Source organism: Haliotis cracherodii, unplaced genomic scaffold, assembly GCF_022045235.1.
Source record: "Haliotis cracherodii isolate W230 unplaced genomic scaffold, xgHalCrac1.p SCAF_3, whole genome shotgun sequence".
Lineage (NCBI taxonomy): Eukaryota > Metazoa > Mollusca > Gastropoda > Lepetellida > Haliotidae > Haliotis > Haliotis cracherodii.
Genome location: NW_027266286.1, coordinates 34117857 through 34139482, shown reverse-complemented (window position 1 = coordinate 34139482; position 21626 = coordinate 34117857). Strand labels below are relative to the sequence as shown.

The following is a 21626-nucleotide window of genomic DNA, read 5'->3' as shown; positions in this document are numbered from 1 at the left end:
CTAACACTGGTGGTCGAAACTGGTGATTGCATTCCACATCTTCCACTACCAAATCATGTAGAAACTAAATCTGAAAAGTCTTGCGCAAAAAATTACTGTGAGTGGCTAACAATAGCCTTAGCTGTGTCTGGAAAGTATTGTGACACCCTGTTGAGATACCAAATATCAGAGCTACCTTTGCAGGTGTCATATTTCATAAGTAACAAGTGGTATGATGAAATGGTAACTCATTGTCAGTCAGTGAGATTTAGACTATCGATGGATGTGTTGTAGTAGCATGTTTATCTAACAAAACAGACTGGTTGGCATATGTCTGGATTGCTGGGTATTATGTCAACAACTTGAAGAGGATGGCAGATAAGTGACACTAAGACTATTGACAATGAGTGACAATGTGGAATTAGGGAAACACAGGATGTAAGGGATTATTTCTTTAATCATGTACTGGATGCTTTGACAATGTGTGGAAGTGAATTCAAGAAATATGTCTTTTGTTTGTTGTTGGTCTGCAAAAATAACTGTGTCATGAAACTATGGTGAGGTTGTGTTGATTGCACTTTTCTTAGTACCCTCCTGCTCGCAAAACTTTCCAGATTTACAGTAGTAATTCACAAATGTACTGTCTGCATGTCCATATGCCTGTAAGAAGGTTGCCCTTAACCAAAGCCACCATAGAAATTTTAGTCTGGCTGTCAGGCGTGGAGGAAACATCAAACAAATCTTATCATTGCTAATAATTCAAAGAATATTTCCTCAAAGAGATGGCATGAGGTTACAAATCCGGTGAAGTTAGGCAATGTCGGTTGTGGAAAATAGTTGGATGGGTGACCTCATTTGGCAGGTTTACTCTAGGGCTTCGGTCCTGGACCACAATGAAGCACATGTAGCACATGTGGGGTCCTCTTAGGCAAGATGTTCAAAATATGCCTCTGTTCACTGAGCAGTAAAATCAGGTACCCGGTAGGATGAAATGGTATTGTGACTAATAACAGTCTTGGGTTGAATACTCTTAGCGCTTTGATCATGCATCTTGTGCTTGGAGGCTAGCGCAATAGAAATACACACAATATTAGCATTATTACTACATCCTGACAAATTGCTGCATTTTGGCTGTGGTCACATTTCAAAATCACTGTCAACTATCCATAACAATTATTAATTAGTTTTGCCACTTATCTGAAAAGTGAACCGCCATCAACATGATTAACACATGCTGAATTAGTAAAATCTAAATATTTTTACATTTGTATACATATTCTGCATTACTGCTTAATGCATTCACTGCTCATCTTACGACTAAAGATGGGACAGTGTAACGATGATGGTCATGGGTGAAGAATGAAATACTGTTGTTCATAGTCCCATCTTTCAAGACCATTGCCTCTGTCCTGTGACCTTGATGACCTGAGGCCACCTCTTCACATCACTGCCTGTCGCTGGAGCTTTTAGAAAAACATACTTTTGAGGTTTCTGAAGCCAAAGTGGGGATGCAAGTCTGCGACGGGTGGGCCTTAAACATGGTAATGCAGGATATGTATCGAATGTAAAAAAATATTTAGATTTTACTAAATGTTTTACATATCCTGCATTACTCCTTAATGCATCTGTATCAGACGGTTTGGAGGTGGGAAACCCTCAAAATACAGAAACATCAATAATTCACACCCTGAAGAAACGACATCAGTAGTCATACAGTACATACAGTCAGGATATTTCAATGTGAAAAAACAATTGAGCATATGAATTAAAGAGTAGCTTCTTTTACACCATAGTAATAAAAGATCAAATTAGATTACCAGTTAAGTCTTAATTACTACGACATAGAGCCCTTGTAGACAATCAATTGTCTAATATTCTTTCATTGGCGAAATCTGAGCGACGGCACTGGAAATAAAATGGCTCTGTATAGGGTGAGTTCATTATTTGCGCCGGGGGTTCGTAACCTGCTGAGCTGCAACCAGCGGCCCAAAACTTTGTACATCTTCGACGACCTTGAGAGTCACATCGCGAAGATTATGACTGGCGAAAACTGTTCTTCAAAAACATCCTTCCATGATTGTTTAAATCAAGCAATTGCTGTGTAAAGCCATGGTAGAGGCTATCACCATGATCTCGTGAGGATTATTTGCTCTTGGTGGATCCAGATTGGCAATCTCGTAAGCCTGAAGGATGATTGCACGCAACCATATAGATATGGTGTTGCGACTAACTTCGGTCGTGGACGTAGGAGAAATGGGTATAAATAACTGCTTCCTTGAACCACGCCTAGTCTTGAAAGAGCGGCTGAAAATTTGTAATGCCCGCATAGTAGAAGTTAACCCTCAATAGTCCATACTGGTGGGATGGTGAAGGAACGATCGTGTTGGCCTGGGAGTTAAGATTTTGCAATAAAATCCCATCACAACCCGATATGTACCGCTCCGTGGGTCCCATGCTCAAACGAACCAGGGTGAGGTCGACTGTATGTAGTTCGCCGCTGTTGCTAATGCCAAGAGAAACACTGTTTTCTTGGTGAGGTCATAAAATGAGGGTGCATAGAGGGGCTCGAAGGGGGGTCCTTGCAAACCTCGAAGTACCAAGCAGGTGGGCGGAACCTGGTCTTCTGATCCTCAGGCCTGAAAGAGCATAATAAGGCCTGTAGTTCCGGGGCCTTAGTCATCTTGCGATTTTCCGGAACGGCCAACACTGAGGTAAGTGCAACCAAGTACATAGTAATGGTGCTACCTTTCAAGTGTCTTTGGGTACACAGACGTGACTGCGCAGGCACCACACCACAGTGCTGTTGTCTGAGGACATTGACAGTTGGGCTGACTGTAGTTGATTCTGCCAATGTGATATGGCCAGAATTAACAATTCCAACCCCAAGTTGTTTACCACTTTCGATGAGCGCCTGACCATTGCCCTGAAGCTGTCCGGCCTTGCAGGCAAGCACCCCACCCTCGAAGGGAGGTGTCTAGGAACAGGTGTAGATTGAGGGGTAACCCGGATAAAGAGACTCCTCTTAATACATTCGTTTCTACTGTCCACCAATGGAGGTAAGGCCTTAGTTGAGTCGGTACAGTGATGTTTTTGAGTGGGTCCTGACGCCTGATGTAAGGATTCTGGAATTGTTGAACTGGGCGTAATTGTAATTCGGCCTCTGCTGGTTAGATCCTGTACCGATGTGAGTAACCCTAACAACACTTGCCATTGGCGAAGTGTGTGTGCTTGATGAAGAGCAGGTGACAGGAGGCGTAAATCTTTTAGCCATCTGTCACTCGGAACAGATAGGTGATCCTTGTCTGCTTGGAGCAGGCCTCCTATGAACTGGAGTTGATAGGATGGAGTTAACTCCAACATCGCCTTGTTATCCATCCCAGTTGATACAGTAGCCTTCTGGTGAAATCCCGGTGGCGTAGTAACATCTGTGTGTGTTGATGACACAGGAGACAGTCGTCTATGTACCACTTGAACCAAATGTTCCTCAGGTGTAGAAACGCAGTTATGGGCTTCATCACTTGTGTAAATAGCCATTGGGCCTCTGAAATGGCAAATAGGAGCACTGCCCACTGGTAGTGAACCCCATTGAACTGGAATCTGAAGAACCTGCAGTTGGAGGGATGGATAGGTATATTCAAGTAGGCATCCCGGAGACTGATCAAAGAATCAAACACCTTTATGCTGGTTCTGAGTAGTCTGAAAGTGGTGAGGTGTAAGTAGGGTGGACACTTCAGGTAATGTTTGTTGAATACAGAGAGATTGTGTATCATTCTCATCTTGTCCAAGTCCTTCTTGAATGCCAGGAAGATGTAAGAATAAAAACCCGGTGTTAGAGCTGGTGTGTGTACAATCTCTATGGCTCTCTTTACTAACAGAATGTCTATGTTGGCCTTTAATAGCAGACGTTGCTTTCTTGGATAACTCCAAGGAAGTGGAGCCATGGTCAATGGCGGAACCACCTCTACATCTAGTTGGATACCGTGACATAGAACGTTGAGAAAGTAATCGTTCTTGTGGAGGCTCCAGTACTTCCAAAATCGATTCAGTCTCCCCTCTATGGGGGTATCGACAATTAGGACGACTGGGGGTGGGAGATCCCAGTCGTTACTGTTCAACTTCTCAGTGTTTACCCCTCTTATCACCTCCACTACTGTGGTATGTACCACGCCGGGACTGATAAGAACCTCGAGGTTTCACTCTGCCACGCCCTTTTCCATGAAAAGAGCCTGTGCCAGGCCTTCCTTGAGAGACTTGCGTCTAGGCTTATAATTGCCTGACCTGCTGAAGAGCTGGGATAAACTGTGAGAAATGTGCTCCAAAGCTTTGAGTGCCATCTCATCCCTAGCATAACTGGAAAGTTTGGCGTGTGTGTCCATAATCTGTTCATTAAACAGAGACCAAGGTTGACGTAAAAGTCTGCACTTCAACTTTGAATTCCAAGTGGATAGGGCTAAATAGCCATTTCTGCCAACACTGTTTTAAGGTGATTTCTCATATGGTCAATCTGACGCTGTTGAAAATTGACTATGGTTTGGAGATGATCTAATCTGTTAGGGTTCTTCTCAGAAAAATCCTGCCCTACCGCAAATGTCGATGATGCTAGTGCTGATAAAGGTTTCAATACCGGTCGAATTTCTGTTTCAATAAACGCAAATCTGGTATAAGAGTAGTAGGCCTTGACGAGCATTCTCAATCTCTGTATATCCTCATCCAAACTAAGCGCCTGGTCTGCTGTCTCAAACGCATGGATAGAAAATTCATCCTTCCTAAACTTGGGTGGCTAAAACGATGGTGTAAGCGTTAGCCTTGAAAATTCCTCATCCAAATATCTAATCACATCTGTCATCATCGGGCCGACCGGAATCGACATAGGATGTGTCCGTATTGTGTCCTTTTTTATCCGTCCCGTTACCCGGGAAAGGCACTAAAATGAGGCGATCCACTACCCAATCAAGTGCCTGTGCCAGACTGAGAAGAATTTCTCTCTTCACCATTAGAATAGTCTGACGAATCAGAACGATGTTGACGTGAACATCTAGAAGGTGAACGACTTCTACTCCTGTGTGTAGTGTTACCTCTGACCGAGGGCTTAGATGATCCGCCTGGTGAATAGGACTTGCATCCAATTAGTGTTCCGTAACGGTGTTGGCACCTGAGCGTGCACTGGTTATATTGGTACAGGGTTAAGCTGATCATGCCTTGCCTGCGTAGCTTTGTACACTGATAGCCCTGGGGCTGATGTCATTGTCGATGCGCTTGGGTAGCAGGCAGGAGCTGCGCTCGGCACAGGTAACTGAGACGCAATGCTCAATGGTGTTGGACGAAACATGGCTTTTGTTTGCGCTACCCCCATCAAAGCGTCTTGAGACGATTTCCGCAGGCGTCACAGATCTAGCAGATCTAGATGTCTCAGGCGGCTGAAAATTAGGGTCAGTTATGATACTCACAAAATCCTCTGGATTGATGTTTTTGGCCGAAGTGCACTTCAGCAGTGACAGTAACGGCCAACATATTACCCGCCGAAGATAATGGTTGCGTAGTAATGACCGAACCATGTGCTTCGCTATTCAGCGATTGTGACATCTTCTCACGATGGGATTGCTGCAAAATATGTTTGTGAGTGACCTGCCTATAAATTGTAATACTCTTTGGAGAGAGATTTACGCAAAAGACACACTGAGTTTGGTGCACAATTTTATGTGCATGCCAAACAACGTGGATGAGGATCCTTGGCAGATTTTTTTCCACATCAATAAGTACAATGTGCAAACATAAGTTACACAAATCAAGACTTTTTGATGAAGTGGGACTGGAAGAGTGCCATAGAATTTAATTAATCTATCAGCCAAAATATTGTAGCGAGTTGAAAGTGTATTCAATAATTTTTATATACGCAACTCAATGTAACGCCAAAGCTAGTAGTATTTAAGAACACATAAATATGTTTTACATACATAGCTGAGAATTGAAAACAAATTGAGTACCCTGGCAGTCAAACAATTGTAACACAATTCAAAATGGCGGCGAACAAACAGCACATGACGGGAGAAAATATTTTACAATCTCATTAAAATCAGATCTTAGTTCTCGCTGCCGCTAAACAAAGATCTGAGGACATCCCATTACGGGTCACGTCATACCGACCTTTCGCAAACTCTGACCGACCAATGGAATAACCGACAAGAAGTTGACATTAGCCAATCAGAAGGCAGCTTTCTTGTGCCTTACGGCACTAATTTCAAATTGGCGACTATGCTTCGAAACATATTTTGACATATTCTCGCTTAAAAATTTGAAACCTGAACAAAAGAACATGCTCGATTGGCTGATATATGGTCTAGATTCTATAGATTCAGTCGTTAAGCCCATAACTATCTTTCAAGGCTGCATGATGAGAAATCACATTCCGACTGTCACTTTCATGATCTGGTAAGTGACGCTCTGATTGGTCGTATGAAAGGTCGTTCTGACGTGACCCCAAATGGGATGTCCTCAGATCTTTGTTTAGCGGTAGCGAGAACTAAGATCTGATTTTAATGAGATTGGAGTATTTTAACGCCTAAATAAATCATATAAAACTGCACAACATGGTGAGTGTAATATGAAAAGAATACATCACCGGACGCAAATAAATTTTAGAATTGTAGACAAAAACTGGAGGTCTAAATTAATCCAAAACAAGAGCTCTGTTGGTACACATCCGTGCTGAAGCGCAATGTGAAGTGGTGATCTCAGGTCAAGGTCACAGGACAGCGGCGATGGTCTTGAAAACTGGGACTACGAACAACAGTATTTTATTTCTTCACCCAGGACCATCGCCGTTACGCTGTCCCATCTTTGGTCGTAAGGTAAGCAAATAATGCATTAAGGAGTAAATAAGGATAAGTATAAAATATACAGTTTAGTATTAACCCAAATTAAAGCAGCTTTATTCAGCCATCACAAGTTTATAAGTTATGAATGACGTGAACCAGGAACCATTACAGAACCTTTTGCAGGAAAAGATATTTTGGGGAATGGAAGTCTTTATGCTATCAGTCAGTGACAGATGTATTTGAGAGAGTACTCAACAAGACGAGGAAAGTACTTGTGATATCACTGCTGGTTTGATCGGAAGGCTATTTTTATTATCATCAAAGGTGGTAGCAGTGAAAGGGTCAAGGGTACTATCATACTGTAATGCTAATGCAGCTATAACAATGGTACCCTACCACAACAGGTCTTTTTGAAAAAAGAAACAGGCTAGATCTACACACTCCACAGATCGTTTTGAAAACTAATTTACTGAGCCCACTGTTAAAAATGTTACACACAATTCACTGATCAGTTGCTGATTATTACATTGTAAACTGTAGTACATTTCATCATAGGTTCACATGCAGTGACTAGGCCAATCAGTCATGGGATGACAGTGCAATATCAAGCTATATTACCCACATGGTGAAGATACAGGTGTCGTACAAGGTTGACTTTGTCATATTCGTTTTGATTGGATAACCATGACCTGTCACACTGGAACTACTTTTACAACAAGGCAGACTAGAATGAATCTCACTAAAGCGAGAGTCATTTACACACACTTTATTAAACCAAACAAGTCACACGCATCCCACTCGCTAAGCATTCAGTGTTAGTTACGCATTGAGCTACTACAGACATTTATATAATCAAGCTATATCCATTTGCAATACTACGACTATGGATAGATCGAGGGTCCCTATGAGTGTGACCACCCAACCATTTTCGCATCTTTCAATTTGATTAAATGTAAAAGGTTAAGTGTGGTGAAATGAAGGCAGTTTAAACTATCTGGACAGATAACTAGACTTATGTTGGATTCTCCTCTTGTGCCATCAGTGTCCCCTTTGAAGTGTATTTTGTGACATTGTTGCATCAGACAGTGCTTCTTTATGAATGGACATACACAACTGCACGACCAGATCACTCAAAGTGAACAGTTCCGATACAGATCATTCGAAAACTCTGTGGAAGTGTGCCTGACTTCTGTTTTTGTGGCCCAAACGTGAACAATAACATTCCCTATTGATATCTAGAGGAAAACAATATGAGTAGATCACAACTGTCTTTTCTTATTCCATTGGTGACCTTGCCCTTCATTCGCAGCTATCACTAACATGCAAGCAGTCTTGAGTTTGTTGATTTTCGCATCTTCAGTATAGGATCGTACACTTAACATAAACATCTTTGGTGAGCACTTGTGATTTCCCTCTTCCAAAATGGTACTGACAGGATATAAATTCAGCTGATAGATCAAGGAAACCAAGCCATTGCTTGCACAGCCGGGACCCTGTAGGAGCGAGTGAACGAGTGTTGGTCCTAGATTCAAAGCACTGCTCATGTTTGCACACACAACAGCAACAGTTAACTCGATGCATTGAAATGTCAACAAAGCCCATATTTAGGAATATATCAATATTCATGCACAACCCGATTTGCGACTGGTTTCAATTTGGTATGTAAAGGAACGAAAGTTGGTTTGGAGTCAGTATGCTGCGGAGCTCCAGATAAGCTGCGTATCTGCGTAAAATACACATCAGAAATGCAGAAATATGCAGTAAAATAAAATCCAAGCGTATCACATACGCAACGAACATTACTGATACACTACAAAAATAAAACTTGTGCGTATCATCAAAACATTGTGAAGTAACCCTGCATATTCGATTAGCTAATCAGAAACTTATTTTGAAACAAGAAAGAAGTGAGCAAAGCCCACATACCCCCATTATCCCCGCTGGTCAGCAACAAATAGTAAATAGTTTGTTAATTAATGAAATATTACATATTTCTAACTGATTTTAACTTCAATGTTTTAAAAACTAAGATTGAGTTCCAGTGACAATTTGCACCCCCCCCCCACCCCCACCAAATCTCCCATGTTACCTGTGTTCAATACGAGGAAGTAGATCACCATGAAGACCTTTGAATAAAACTTTGATTGAGGAGTTACATAAGAATTATCAAAAGAACCACAAATTGTTGATATAAAAACACATAAAAAATGGAACAATATCATATAAGAAAATCAATAAATTAATCATTTCCATCTAGCCTTAACAGATATGGTAAAGAATTCATAAATTTAAACTAACACAAAGCACAGATACTTATGATGATCTACATGTGTGGAAACAATTTTGGAAAATATATTAGCTATACAAAACTTGTCATCAAAATTTCTAAATTCCATCATGTTTCCATGAAAACAGCAAAAGAGAAAACTTTCAGAATCTTATAAAAGATAAAAAACAATCATAGCGGTTAATGTAGCAAGTTTGCTGAAGCTAGGATACATGATATTGTAAACATGGATCGTAAAAAACTCTACCCGAAATTTATGTTTCGCCGTGATTCCATGGAAACGGCAAAAATAAAAAAATTAAGACTCTTCAAACTAGCAAAAGGCACAAGTACTCATTGTGGTAAATGTGTGTAGCAAGCTTGATGAAGCTAGGATGCATAGTTAAAAAGATATGGGCCGTACAAAACACCCACCCTAAAATTTTAAGTTTCTTAATGTGTCCATGGAAACGGCAAAAATTAAAAAATTCTGAATCTTCAAACTAGCAAAAGGCACAAGTACTCATTGTGGTAAATGTGTGTAGCAAGTTTGGTGAAGCTAGGGTGCATGGTTAAAAAGTTATGGGCCGTACAAAAGCTCGGAAAGGAATGCTATATACCCCCGATTTACTTCGTAAACGGGGGTATAATTATAAATGGGCATTCCGTCAACCTTGCCAAACTCCATTATGACAGTTACATCATGATCATTTGCCATCACACTTTCTTGTGGAAGTATTGTGGTATTTTTGAGTCCTATAAAGCTCTCAAACCCACACGACATAAGTTTGCAGGGACTAGATGAAAAGTGTTTTTAAATATTTAACTTAAATACCCACATGTGTAAAAACTAGTGGGTAACAGAAATTTGAATACCCAGATAGAATTACCGATACCCAATGATTTTAAAATGCCTGGGTAAAATACCCACACCACCAAAAGCTTATCTGGAGCTCTGATACTGTGTCTGAGTGGGTTATTCATGTTTAACTGCGACATGGTATCTCAGTGAGCTAGCACTATTTATATCAGTACTTTCTGTCATGCCTTGTACCATTTCCTATACAACAGGAGTGTGATGTGCCATGTGCACCAGGAGACAAATAAGCACCAAAAGTTAACCAAAAAGGTAAGGAACTGATGAGTATTTTCATTTCATGTCTTTCCCATAACGCTATGATTCAATGGAACAGATGCAAAATAGTTATTTCAAGTTCCAACTTTATGTGCCAATTCATGAACAGAAAATTGAGTGAACATTCAGCTTCATGAAGGGACCATTAATTAGTCGATATATTTTTTTATCTAATGATTTGTCTTTCCTGTAACAGTCTTTCCTGTAACACTAAATTTTGTTACAGCTAAGACAGATTTTGTTATGGTAATGACTTTCTTCACTTAATAAGCTATAAAGTAAGAAAACTATTACTTTCTGTTCTTTTTCAACATTCCAACTGAATATTTTAATTCAGCAGTTTGAAAGACAAAGTTGTATTTTATTATTTTGAGCAACATTGTCAGAACATATGGTTTTTATAAGAAATGTGTTACAGTAAAGACATATTTTGTTATTGTAATGATATTTTGCAATTGAAAAGTTATAAAGAAACAAAGTAAATTACTCTGTTCTTTTTCAATATTCTAATTAATTATTTCAATCAAGCAGTTTGTAGGATAAACTTGCACTTCATCATTTTATGCAAAATTATTGGAACACCTAATTATTATAAGAAATGTGTTACGGCAAAGACAGTTTTGCTTCAGTAATGACATTCTACATTTCCATAAGACAATCAGAATCAAAGTAACTACTCTCTGTTATGATTGATGATATATTGTACTAAAGGGATCAATGAGATTTTAGTTACTTGTTCCTAAGCTTGCTAAAATAAGTGTTTATGATTTCGGAGTTAATATGGTACATGGTTATAGAAAAGACAAACTTAACATTTAATATAGAATCATGGCAGTGATCATGAAGTACCTAATAGCTTATGGGTATGTTCTATTTTAAAAGGTCAAACAAGTTTTAGAATACGAGTTTAGGAGAAAAACATTTCTTCACTGCACTAAAATTCAACTCTCCACGCTTCCTTATTTTCTTAAAAGGTCTAATAATATTCTTGATCTGTTGATGTTATGGCAAAGACAAACACTCAAGTATGATAATGTATACATTTCATTACATCATCAAAATAATTTGAAATTTACTAATGCTGATTTCATGAAGGTTTACTGAATAGCAATGTGTGCTTGACAGGACTACAAAGCAACTCCAAAGTGGAATTTCATAGTGGAACTGTACAATTAAATTAACCATGGCAATGACAAATGGAGAGCTGTATCCTTGTACTGTGTTATCAAATGGTAACTGCTCACCATCATGTGGCAGTGTACTTGCTTTTGGGACAATTGACAGAGCAGCAGAAATGACAATGAGAGTAGTCTCTGAACTTGTTGCCAATGAAGCCAAAGATCTTGATGGAAATTTCCCATCTCAAGGTATAAAGGAAGGATGTCAGTGTAAAGAGACATAACTTGCCACGTCATTTTACTCAGTATTCTGACATACATGTTCCAGGAACTTGTCTCACAGACAACACTGTCCAAAGCATATTTCGACTCAAAACCCTCAAGTGAAGAGGGACAAGTCTGGGAAATTCACACTTTGGCCAATGTTTTGAACAGACCACTATACACAATCTACCCCAAACGTGGTTAGTGAAGGAGAGAAGGTGAGGCTGAAGATGCTGTTAGAGATAAAGAGAAAGTGAAGAGTGAAGAGTGAAGATGAAGAGGCTAGTGATGGAGAAAAGGTGAAGGCTGAAGATGAGGAGGCTAGTGATGGAGAGAAGGTGTAGGCTGAAGATGAGGCTCATGATGGAGAGAAGGTGAAGGCTGAAGATGGGGAGGCTAGTGATGGAAAGGTGAAGGCTGAAATTGAGGCGGCTAGTGATGGAGAGAAGGTGTAGGCTGAAGATGAGGCTAGTGATGGAGAGGTGAAGGCTGAAGATGATGAGGCTAGAGATGGAGAGAAGGTGAAGTCTGAAGATGAGGCTAGTGATGGAGAGAAGGTGAAGGCTGAAGATGCTGTTAGAGATAAAGAGAAAGTGAAGAGTGAAGATGAAGAGGCTAGTGATGGAGAAAAGGTGAAGGCTGAAGATGAGGAGGCTAGTGATGGAGAGAAGGTGTAGGCTGAAGATGAGGCTCATGATGGAGAGAAGGTGAAGGCTGAAGATGGGGAGGCTAGTGATGGAAAGGTGAAGGCTGAAATTGAGGCGGCTAGAGATGGAGAGAAGGTGTAGGCTGAAGATGAGGCTAGTGATGGAGAGAAGGTGTAGGCTGAAGATGAGGCTAGTGATGGAGAGAAGGTGTAGGCTGAAGATGAGGCTAGTGATGGAGAGAAGGTGAAGGCTGAAGATGAGGAGGCTAGTGAAGGGGTGAAGGCTGAAGATGAGGAGGCTAGTAAAGGAGAGAAGGTGAAGGCTGAAGATGAGGGGCTAGTGATGGAAAGGTGAAGGCTGAAATTGAGGCGGCTAGTGAGGGAGAGAAGGTGTAGGCTGAAGATGAGGCTAGTGATGGAGAGAAGGTGTAGGCTGAAGATGAGGCTAGTGATGGAGAGAAGGTGTAGGCTGAAGATGAGGCTAGTGATGGAGAGAAGGTGTAGGCTGAAGATGGGGAGGCTAGTGATGGAGAGAAGGTGAAGGCTGAAGATGATGAGGCTAGTGATGGAAAGAAGGTGAAGATGAGGCTAGTGATGGAGAGAAGGTGAAGTCTGAAGATGAGGGGCTAGTGATGGAGACAATCATCCCAAAGTTACAGAAAACTCTAGAATCATCTCATTGTGAGGTTGACAATAACATTTGGTCTACAGTTAAAGCCACAATGAAGGGGTATAATGTCTTGGGAAGACAGCTATAATCTTTCAACTTTCCTCTTACATGGCTTGATGTTTCAAGTGTTGCATTCCAGGTTGTAGTTTAGATTCTTACTTGCAGTTGAAAGTTGTGTTCTTCTAATTGTAGGTCATGTGTTTTCTGACATTTTCTGAATTGTTCATGCTACAAGTTGACCAAGTCTTTATTGTCTCAAGTATACCACGATTCTTTTACCAAACATGCCAAATACTTTCAGTGTTTCACAATATTAGTAAAATTAATACTCAACCTGAAAAACTTTGGATTTGATCGCTGATCATAGAAACCATAAAAAGACATGAAAACTATTCTCTAAATGTCTTTCATGTAACAAAATGTTGTCTTCACCATAACTGTCTTCTATCACATCAATCTGGAGATTTCACAATGAGATGGAAATATAACTATAACTATATCTAGTGGTACCCCTGTTTGGTAAACCTTTGTTTACTTATGATAGTGAACTAGGCTGACCAAAACTTTGTTTCACATTGTCAGTACTGTAATGTCTTAGGTCTTTCCTGTAACAGTTATAATGTAGGTCATAGGTAACATTCTTCATATTAATCATTTATAAATATAAATATCACAAACATGTGCATTGTTATTCAAAGTAACACATTTTCTATTACAGTAAAAATGGGGAAACTGCTTTGTGATCTAAAATGTCATTGTATGATAATTTGTTCTGTCATGTAACAAACTTTTGTCCTTACCTGCTTACTGTAACAGATTTTTAGAATTTATCCTTTAAAAAGTTGGAGTAAATTTATGAATATCACTGAAAAAGATAATGACTGGTATTACTTTTGCAAGCATTATTATATACATGAGAAACATTTAAGATAATCTTTATCACTCTTTTCATACTGACGATATGAATTTGCAATGTCTTTTCTGTAACAAATATAGTCAATCCTGTAACATGCATGTCTTTCCTATAATGCACTCATTTAAAACATATATATATCTAAATATGTCTTTAGTTTCCATAATGAGACATAAGTTGATCATGTCCTTCATCCTCACTTCAAGTTTAATATACAAAAAAATGAAAAAATAAATATGTTTTGTATGTGCTTTTTGCATTTTCATGAATTTCAAACCAAAATAATTCACACAAACATTGTTATGGGAAAGACAAGCCAAGTTTCAGTTGCAATGGTAACTGGTTATTCCTCTTTCTTAAAAGCATCATTAAGACGTCCATTTGATGTTACTGACCACTTCAGATATGTGTTACTCCATTTAAACAAAAACAAAGATATTATATCAACCATTGGATTTTGTAAATTTGGAAACTCAAAAAGTGACATCTTTTGAAAATAACTCATAAATTGGCACTAGTCCAAACTAGTACAAGCACACACACGCGCACGCACGACGCTATATAAGTGCAATAATCTTGGACGCGACGTTAACCCTCTGCATGCCGAGGTTTTTTTCTGACGCACATTTTGCTTAGATCGGAAACGTGAAGGTTGTGCGAGAATTGCGCTCACCCTGCACTGGATCTACCTCTGGCTATAAAATTACGCAGAGGTGGAGAATATTAAATTTCCTATTTGATGTTGTAAAGGTAACTGCAAATATTAAACCGGTTTAAAAAAAATACACTTCTAAGTGTTGTCAAACAATTTATTCTGCATTGAAAAACAGTAAATTTCTCCGCTTTTTATCGTACACCCATAAAAGTACTATGCGACGATTTTTTTATTTAGAAGCTTTACGGAAACTGTGAGCGAACAAAATACTGCCTAATATCTGAACGACGTAACTATAGATCAAATGGAATTATATACGTATGTATAACGACATACATTCAATGCCAAAAATAGCATGCCATAAATGATGAAAACTGATTTTTCTCATTGACGTCAAAAGGCGACAGAGAGGTTACACACGTACAAACAAAAAGGGGGTATAACTCCACTATGCTTAGCTCTAGTTTATTGTCACTCAGGTTACTTGGTTAGAAATAGCTGTGGGTAAGGCTAATATATTTTCATGGTGTTTTGTTCACGAGGAATCAAAGTATTCCAACACAAATATCTATAAAGAAAGTGTATACCTTTAGTTATAAAAAAACACCCATAAGAAATGATGAAATCGTACTTCATCAAAAAGAGTAATAGAGAAATGGATGGCCCTATCTGACTTATAACTTAGTCCTTAGATTCCAACATTCTCCTGAATGTGTAAGTGTAATCTGACTAATGTTGCACCATTAATAATGGAACACTAGCCTTATCATCAAATGTAATGAAATACCCCAAAAATAACACCATTCTATTTGACGTCATATATGTCTTTGATAACATCGGAGATAGACGACACTGGTATTTTGATTAATATATATATCTCCCTTAATTTTCGTTCATGGCATGGAAAATCTTGATGTGTAAAACGGAATTTGACGCCTTTTCGACACAACATAAAATGACTGCTCTCACCATGTTCACCATGTAAATAATGTCTTGATTATGTAAACAATTAGATAGTTTATCGTGTATCTTAATTGGACAAGACACACACCTGTTTGGCATCAATGTACGTAATGAACTACCCGAAAGAATATTTCAAAATAACCAAAATTATATTCAATATTGGACATATATTTGTTCATTACTATGTTATCATAGTTATAATCTTCACCCCGTCTCAGAATTACACAATAAAAGATGCGAAGAAAGCTCTATTGGTATAGAATTATCAGGATAATCATATAAGGTTGAACCAACAGGGTACCCGGCATGAATTTTATTTTTATACATTTTACAATTCCTGGAGAAATAAAGTAAACAGTTTGACATCCTGTGATCACAATATTGAAAAAAGAATGAACCCACTGATTATATAATACAAAACAAGAGGGATAATTCGTAAATTGTTTGTGACTAACGCGCACCTGGCAAATCGTTAGATATCACTGTTCTGTGTATCAAACGACATAAATAACAATTCCAAGACCAAGACAATTCTTTCAGAAATGTGTGCATATATCTTAACGAAAAATATTGTCCATTTTCTTAAAGTAATATATTCAGTTTTAGTTGTAAAATAAAATGAAACGGCTATTCATGGACATTGGTTATATGAACTTATACTATTGACTATTACACATCCCAAGAAATATGTACATGCTGCAGTTACATTTACACTTCATCTTGTAACACTTGTCCAAAGGAAAGAAATATCGCATTCGACACTATAAACTAATCAATTGTTATGTAAACAATGTTCAAACAAACAGGAGATTATTAAAGGTTCGTTCATACATGTTGTGGCCTATATTTACGCATGGTATCATCTTGAACATTGACAAAGTGAAATTAATTGTGTGAAAAAAATGCAAAAAGATATGCAAAATCTACATCATAACTGAAACTGTAAACAGCATGATACAATGATCGTGTGCATTCTCATTCAAGGACCTTCACCTCAAAGAAATTACCAAATATGTACAACAATGTTGATGTATGACATCACTACCTGTGACTGACTTTTACAAAATGGCGTGTTCAATGTCAACAGTACGCAGGATTTTACGGGGGGACCTTCGTTGATTCAGGGATCATATATACATAAATGTGACATGGAAGTAATCAAAAACATTCTGACAATCTATGTACTGTTATTTGTTGTTATTATTTTCATTAAAACAAAGCGAAATAGTCAGAAATCCCGATAAATACTGTTGTCGCTGTGTGTGATTTTGCGTCAGTCATGGCGTCACACAGAACGGTAACTTTGACAATTTCTGTGGAAAATATCAAATCATTGCAATGCATCTATTTTAAATTCCCTAATTCTTCCTACGATTCTCTTCCCATGCATATTCTGAAAATACTGAGCCAATATCTTTAACGAATAGACGAATGGATAGCTCAAAATAGGAGAAAATGCTACACTGTGTAAAATCTGTATTTTACTTTGTTTACATTTCAAACAAGTGCAGTTTTTCAAGCACAGCTTTCATTTTCACATCTAACTTATTTTGCTTGATTTCATTCAGCCACTTTGTATTTTTGACAAAGACCATTGGTAATTTGATTCTAAAATGTATGAGGAATTCAAGGATGTGTGTATCACAGCTAAGTTTGAAATATACGTGATGTTACAGGCGCCTCATAACCAGTGTTACTGAAACGTTTTTTTGTAAACACTATCCAATATGACGGAAAGTTCACTTCGGCGTTCGTGTTTGCGTATTTCTATAAAACATTCTAAACGATTCTAGGGTTATCGGAGACAATTTGGAATGATCATTGGTGATTTCATGAAAGACAGATACCCGTTATCACTAATATGCTCTTTTTGAAATTCATTTCTCCGAGTAAATAACCGAAATTTAGATTTCAAAACAAGCTGTAAATAGCGAGGTGAGTGGTGATTTAGTAATGTGTAAAAAATGGCAACACTTACTATGTACCTAATTTTCAGAGGTCATTTTCAGTACTTTTGCTTGGCCTAAAATGCCAGTGGATGATATCACAGAACAGGGAATTTCCCACCTTATTCAAAACTGTGAAGTGTATCTGTGTGGGTGATGTTTTCTGAATTTTATTCGACTCAAAGTGAGGGTTGTAGAGGAGGGATATATATATGTCCCTGTGGCATCCAGGGGGTTAAACCCAATTTCACCTCACCTCACTATGTTTCTTTAACTCTGGGGGAGCTGAATTGGCATGGCTTAACAAAGCTCAACTATACAATCCATTCGTTGTGATATTCGCGAAGCATAATCACATCATGCAAAGACTGACCTACCGACTGCATTCACTTGTTTGCCTGGCCAGACTCGCATTCAATCAAATAAGGTCACCTATTAGCAGCCGCACAGCAATCACCAAGCACACACCTGACATGCACTTACGTTTCTTTCTGTGTCTTTGGTACCGATGATGAAAACCTGTTCTTCTGATCATGGCTTCTATTAAATTTGTAACGAAAGCTTGGCACTGTCAAACACGACGTGTGATTAGTGAAAGCAAATTTTGGGATGATACATCGGACTACCCTTACTGTCAGGCCTGCCATCTCGCACTGGACTTCAGACTCAACTGCTGGTGATTACAAAAGTTGGAATATCTCCGTCGTTTGCACGTAAAAGATACAGAGACGCAAAACACATGGCGTGCTCGCGATTATTATATTTAGTTTATACAACTGACGTTAGTTGACTCTGGATATATGTTTAAGCAAGATCTTAATTTTTTGACTAACTATTAGGAACCTATTTCGTTTTTAAATTAAGTCTTCGTTTCAATCTGAACCGTCCTGTTTGTTCGTAATAGGGCCTGTAAGTCTCGCGAAGCGCTACTTCCGGTACCAGCATTTCCGGTGACATGCCAATATTCATGAACTAGTTCTGCTTTCGAAATGCGCGACCGCCAAAGCTAACTCTGTAGACGGGACCAAGTATACTACCATACTTGGTTGTCACCGCTGTTGACAGTCGTAAAAGTTTACTTATTTCGGTATAATATGATCGGTTATTTGTCATTCCTGCAAGGTGTATTGGTTCCTGATTGACAACTGACAACCATAGGACCGTTCGTAAAGGTATGTGTTCTTTTCTTTACCTTTAAAATAATTTTAACAACCAGTGCGGTACTATCGTTCAGACGCGTATTTATAGTCTCAGTGGACAGTGTTTTATGATTACGGAGGATGTGTTACATGTTTCTCTGATGTTAGATTATTTATGAAGATGTAACTACTAATAGGTAGGCCACATTACCCAACTTACCATGGTATTCTGGTATCTGACAGCATGAGCAGTGTCAAGGAAGCCGTGCCTTTGACAGTTTGAATAGGCATTAAATTATTAGGCAAGATTTGGAGGATGAAATTTGGAATATTTATGCTATGAACATATTTTTAAACGTGAAATATATTTAAGGATATTCTATTAATTTATTTTTTTAGTATTTATAGTATTTAATAAACCAGTCATATGTTTGAAACTTAAATTTAAAAAATGCATTATATTTGGTCATATATATATATATTTGCTCTGTCACTCACCTTTAATAAAGTAAATAATTTTCCATTATGGCATTTGTTAGCTTTGATGAGAAACTTATTTTTAAAATATGTTTTTTATGAAGGAAGGTTTATGCAATGTATAAAGCATATGCATAAATTGTTGTGTAATTATCAAAATTAGTTTGTATATTTAATGTGAATAGTTATAATAACATGCAGAGTTATTATTATTTGCACTTTGGTAGGCTTGAACTAAAGTTTTACTCTCATCTAAATGTAAAGGATGACAAAAATTAAGGAAGACACACACACACACACACACACACACACACTCAAAAATGGTTTATTGAAATAATTAAAAGTTTAATAACCTATTTTGGATGAATGATTTTCATAGCCCTGCCAATATATATATTAATCCCAAAAATAATTACGCTAATTAAATAAATGTCCTCTCAACATGCACCAAAAAAGAATATATGTGAAACTTCTATTATAAACATAAACAAAATTATAGTGTCACAAATCACTCAATAGTTAATCAAATAACCATGAAACCAAATCAATACATTATATCGATGACTATAATTTAGTATTTGAAATAAATATATCAAACCCTAACCTGTAAAACACACATATCCCTTGATTTCGAATTCCATTCGAATATACAATATTATGGGCATAATGAAATTGTGTCAGTCAAAATTTTTTTTTTTATTTTACTTGCGAAATTCAGTTGAAGACCTCTTAGTCTTAGGTGGTTTCAGGTTTGTGCAACAAGTAACTGCTGTTAGTATTCCATATGAATATTCACAGTGATATACCTATTTTTCAAATTGTGTAAACATTATTTGTTAGTCCGGTGATGAATAGAACTGGTGTTAGACAATGGTAATTTTACACTGTGTATGTACTTGATGTCTAGCTCTATGTTGTTGCAGAACATGAATGTTTTTTTTCTTGGTTATGCAGGAGTGAATTTCTGCTGTACAGCAACCAAAAGTCGAAGCAGCATCCAGCACACAGCAACTTCAAGTCAGAAGTGGCCAAAATGCAAGACAAATACACTGAATTGTGTAGGCGATCACCAATGATATGTCCTACATTAAGAAAGATTCTTACTATTATATGAAGTGTAATGTTATTCTGAGGGAAGAAATAAAAGTGTTACACCTTGTCAGCAATATAATTGTTATGACACTGCAGACTGTGATTGATAGCAGGATTAATTGTGATGAACTGTAGGGTTTTTTAAATTAATATTTCTGGTTGTGAGGCTCAATTGAACCAAGTAAAGAAAATTGCCACAAGTCCAAAACATTAATACATTTACCTTATCACTCAATCAACACTGATGAACACAAATTTAGTGCAACCATATTGACTTGATGCAGAGATAGAAACAATTGCACCTATTTTTCATATATTTGTGTATTTCAAATATTCTGCTCAAAATCCAAGTCAAACAAATGAGGTAACTGACATTTCACATTTTTCGCTATCCATTTGGACCAATCTGTTTTAAGATCTGGTCAAGAAATGTCAATGTTTATTGGCTATTGTTCTATGAATCAGTGTAATTTGCATGCTGGACCCTAAAACAGCGATGCAAAAACAAGACATGTTGATATTTCAACAAAGAATTCATTTCACAAAGCAACAACTGCCATGCCATTGGTTAAGTTAAATTTTCATTGGTAAGCATCTGTTGTATTTTTTTGGAAACTCTTGACCCATAAACATTCCATGTGCATTGTTATGATATTATATTCAATATCAATTCAGTATCATGGCTGATACCAGAAATATTAAAAAGACTTTTTTTGTATGGCATTATCCCAGACAAAAAACAATAAATAAGCTTCAGATCTATTCAGTAATTTTATTCCAAGGTCACAAGTATTAAACATTCATGGCAAATATTCCCAAATGCCAAACCTGAACAAATAAATGTGCCAGCATGCACTGTTACTGGTGTCAGTATCTAGATTCACACTGGACTGGAGAGTCCCAAGATGTTCTGCAACACCATGTTGATGACAAGTAGGTCCTGTTCCAGCAAGTGTCCAGTGTATATGGTGTATTCTGATGTTCACAGACATCATTTACAGAACCAGTACTTCAGATAGAACTTTAATATGTTTACATCTGTATACACAACAAGAGTTGTTCTTTCATAGGCAATGCAATGCTTAACCACAAAATATTCCCAAAAATATGTTATTGTCCGAGATGCTCTTGAGGTGCAGTTATGTTTGGCATCAAGGTAATTCTGGTGATCCATATGCATCTACTCGTGGGTCAGATGAGGAAATCTTTCTCCCCTCAAACATGGAAATATGGCCCAACTGCAAAAGATAAATAACACTAATGAGATCATATAATATATACTTCTAAAATACCAGTCATTTCTTACAATGCCCACATCAAGATATACTTAATAAATTAAGCATGTACATTGTACCTTCAACTGAATATGATAAACAAATGCTAAATGGGGTTGTAATGATCAAGTCTATTCACATCATACAGAATACATTTAAGTGAGGTCACTTTTCAGAGATCTTAAAAACAAACACTGCAAGGATTTAATCATCATTATTTACAAATTAGATTAATATTTTTTTTTGTGTGAATAAAACCTGATTTTTTAGTGCA

At 37.7% G+C, this 21626-nt stretch overlaps 1 protein-coding gene across 1 annotated transcript in view; it reads right to left on the bottom strand.

Annotated features, from left to right (window-relative positions):
- The window catches only part of LOC139474142 (adrenodoxin-like), a 30986-nt gene extending 12708 nt beyond the window's left edge, over positions 1-18278 (bottom strand). The window contains exon 1 of the mRNA XM_071257025.1: positions 17854-18278. Coding sequence (XP_071113126.1) covers positions 17854-18017 — 164 coding nt within the window. The 5' untranslated portion in view covers positions 18018-18278. The remainder of the gene's footprint in view (positions 1-17853) is intronic.
- Between the last annotated feature and the right edge of the window lie 3348 nt (positions 18279-21626).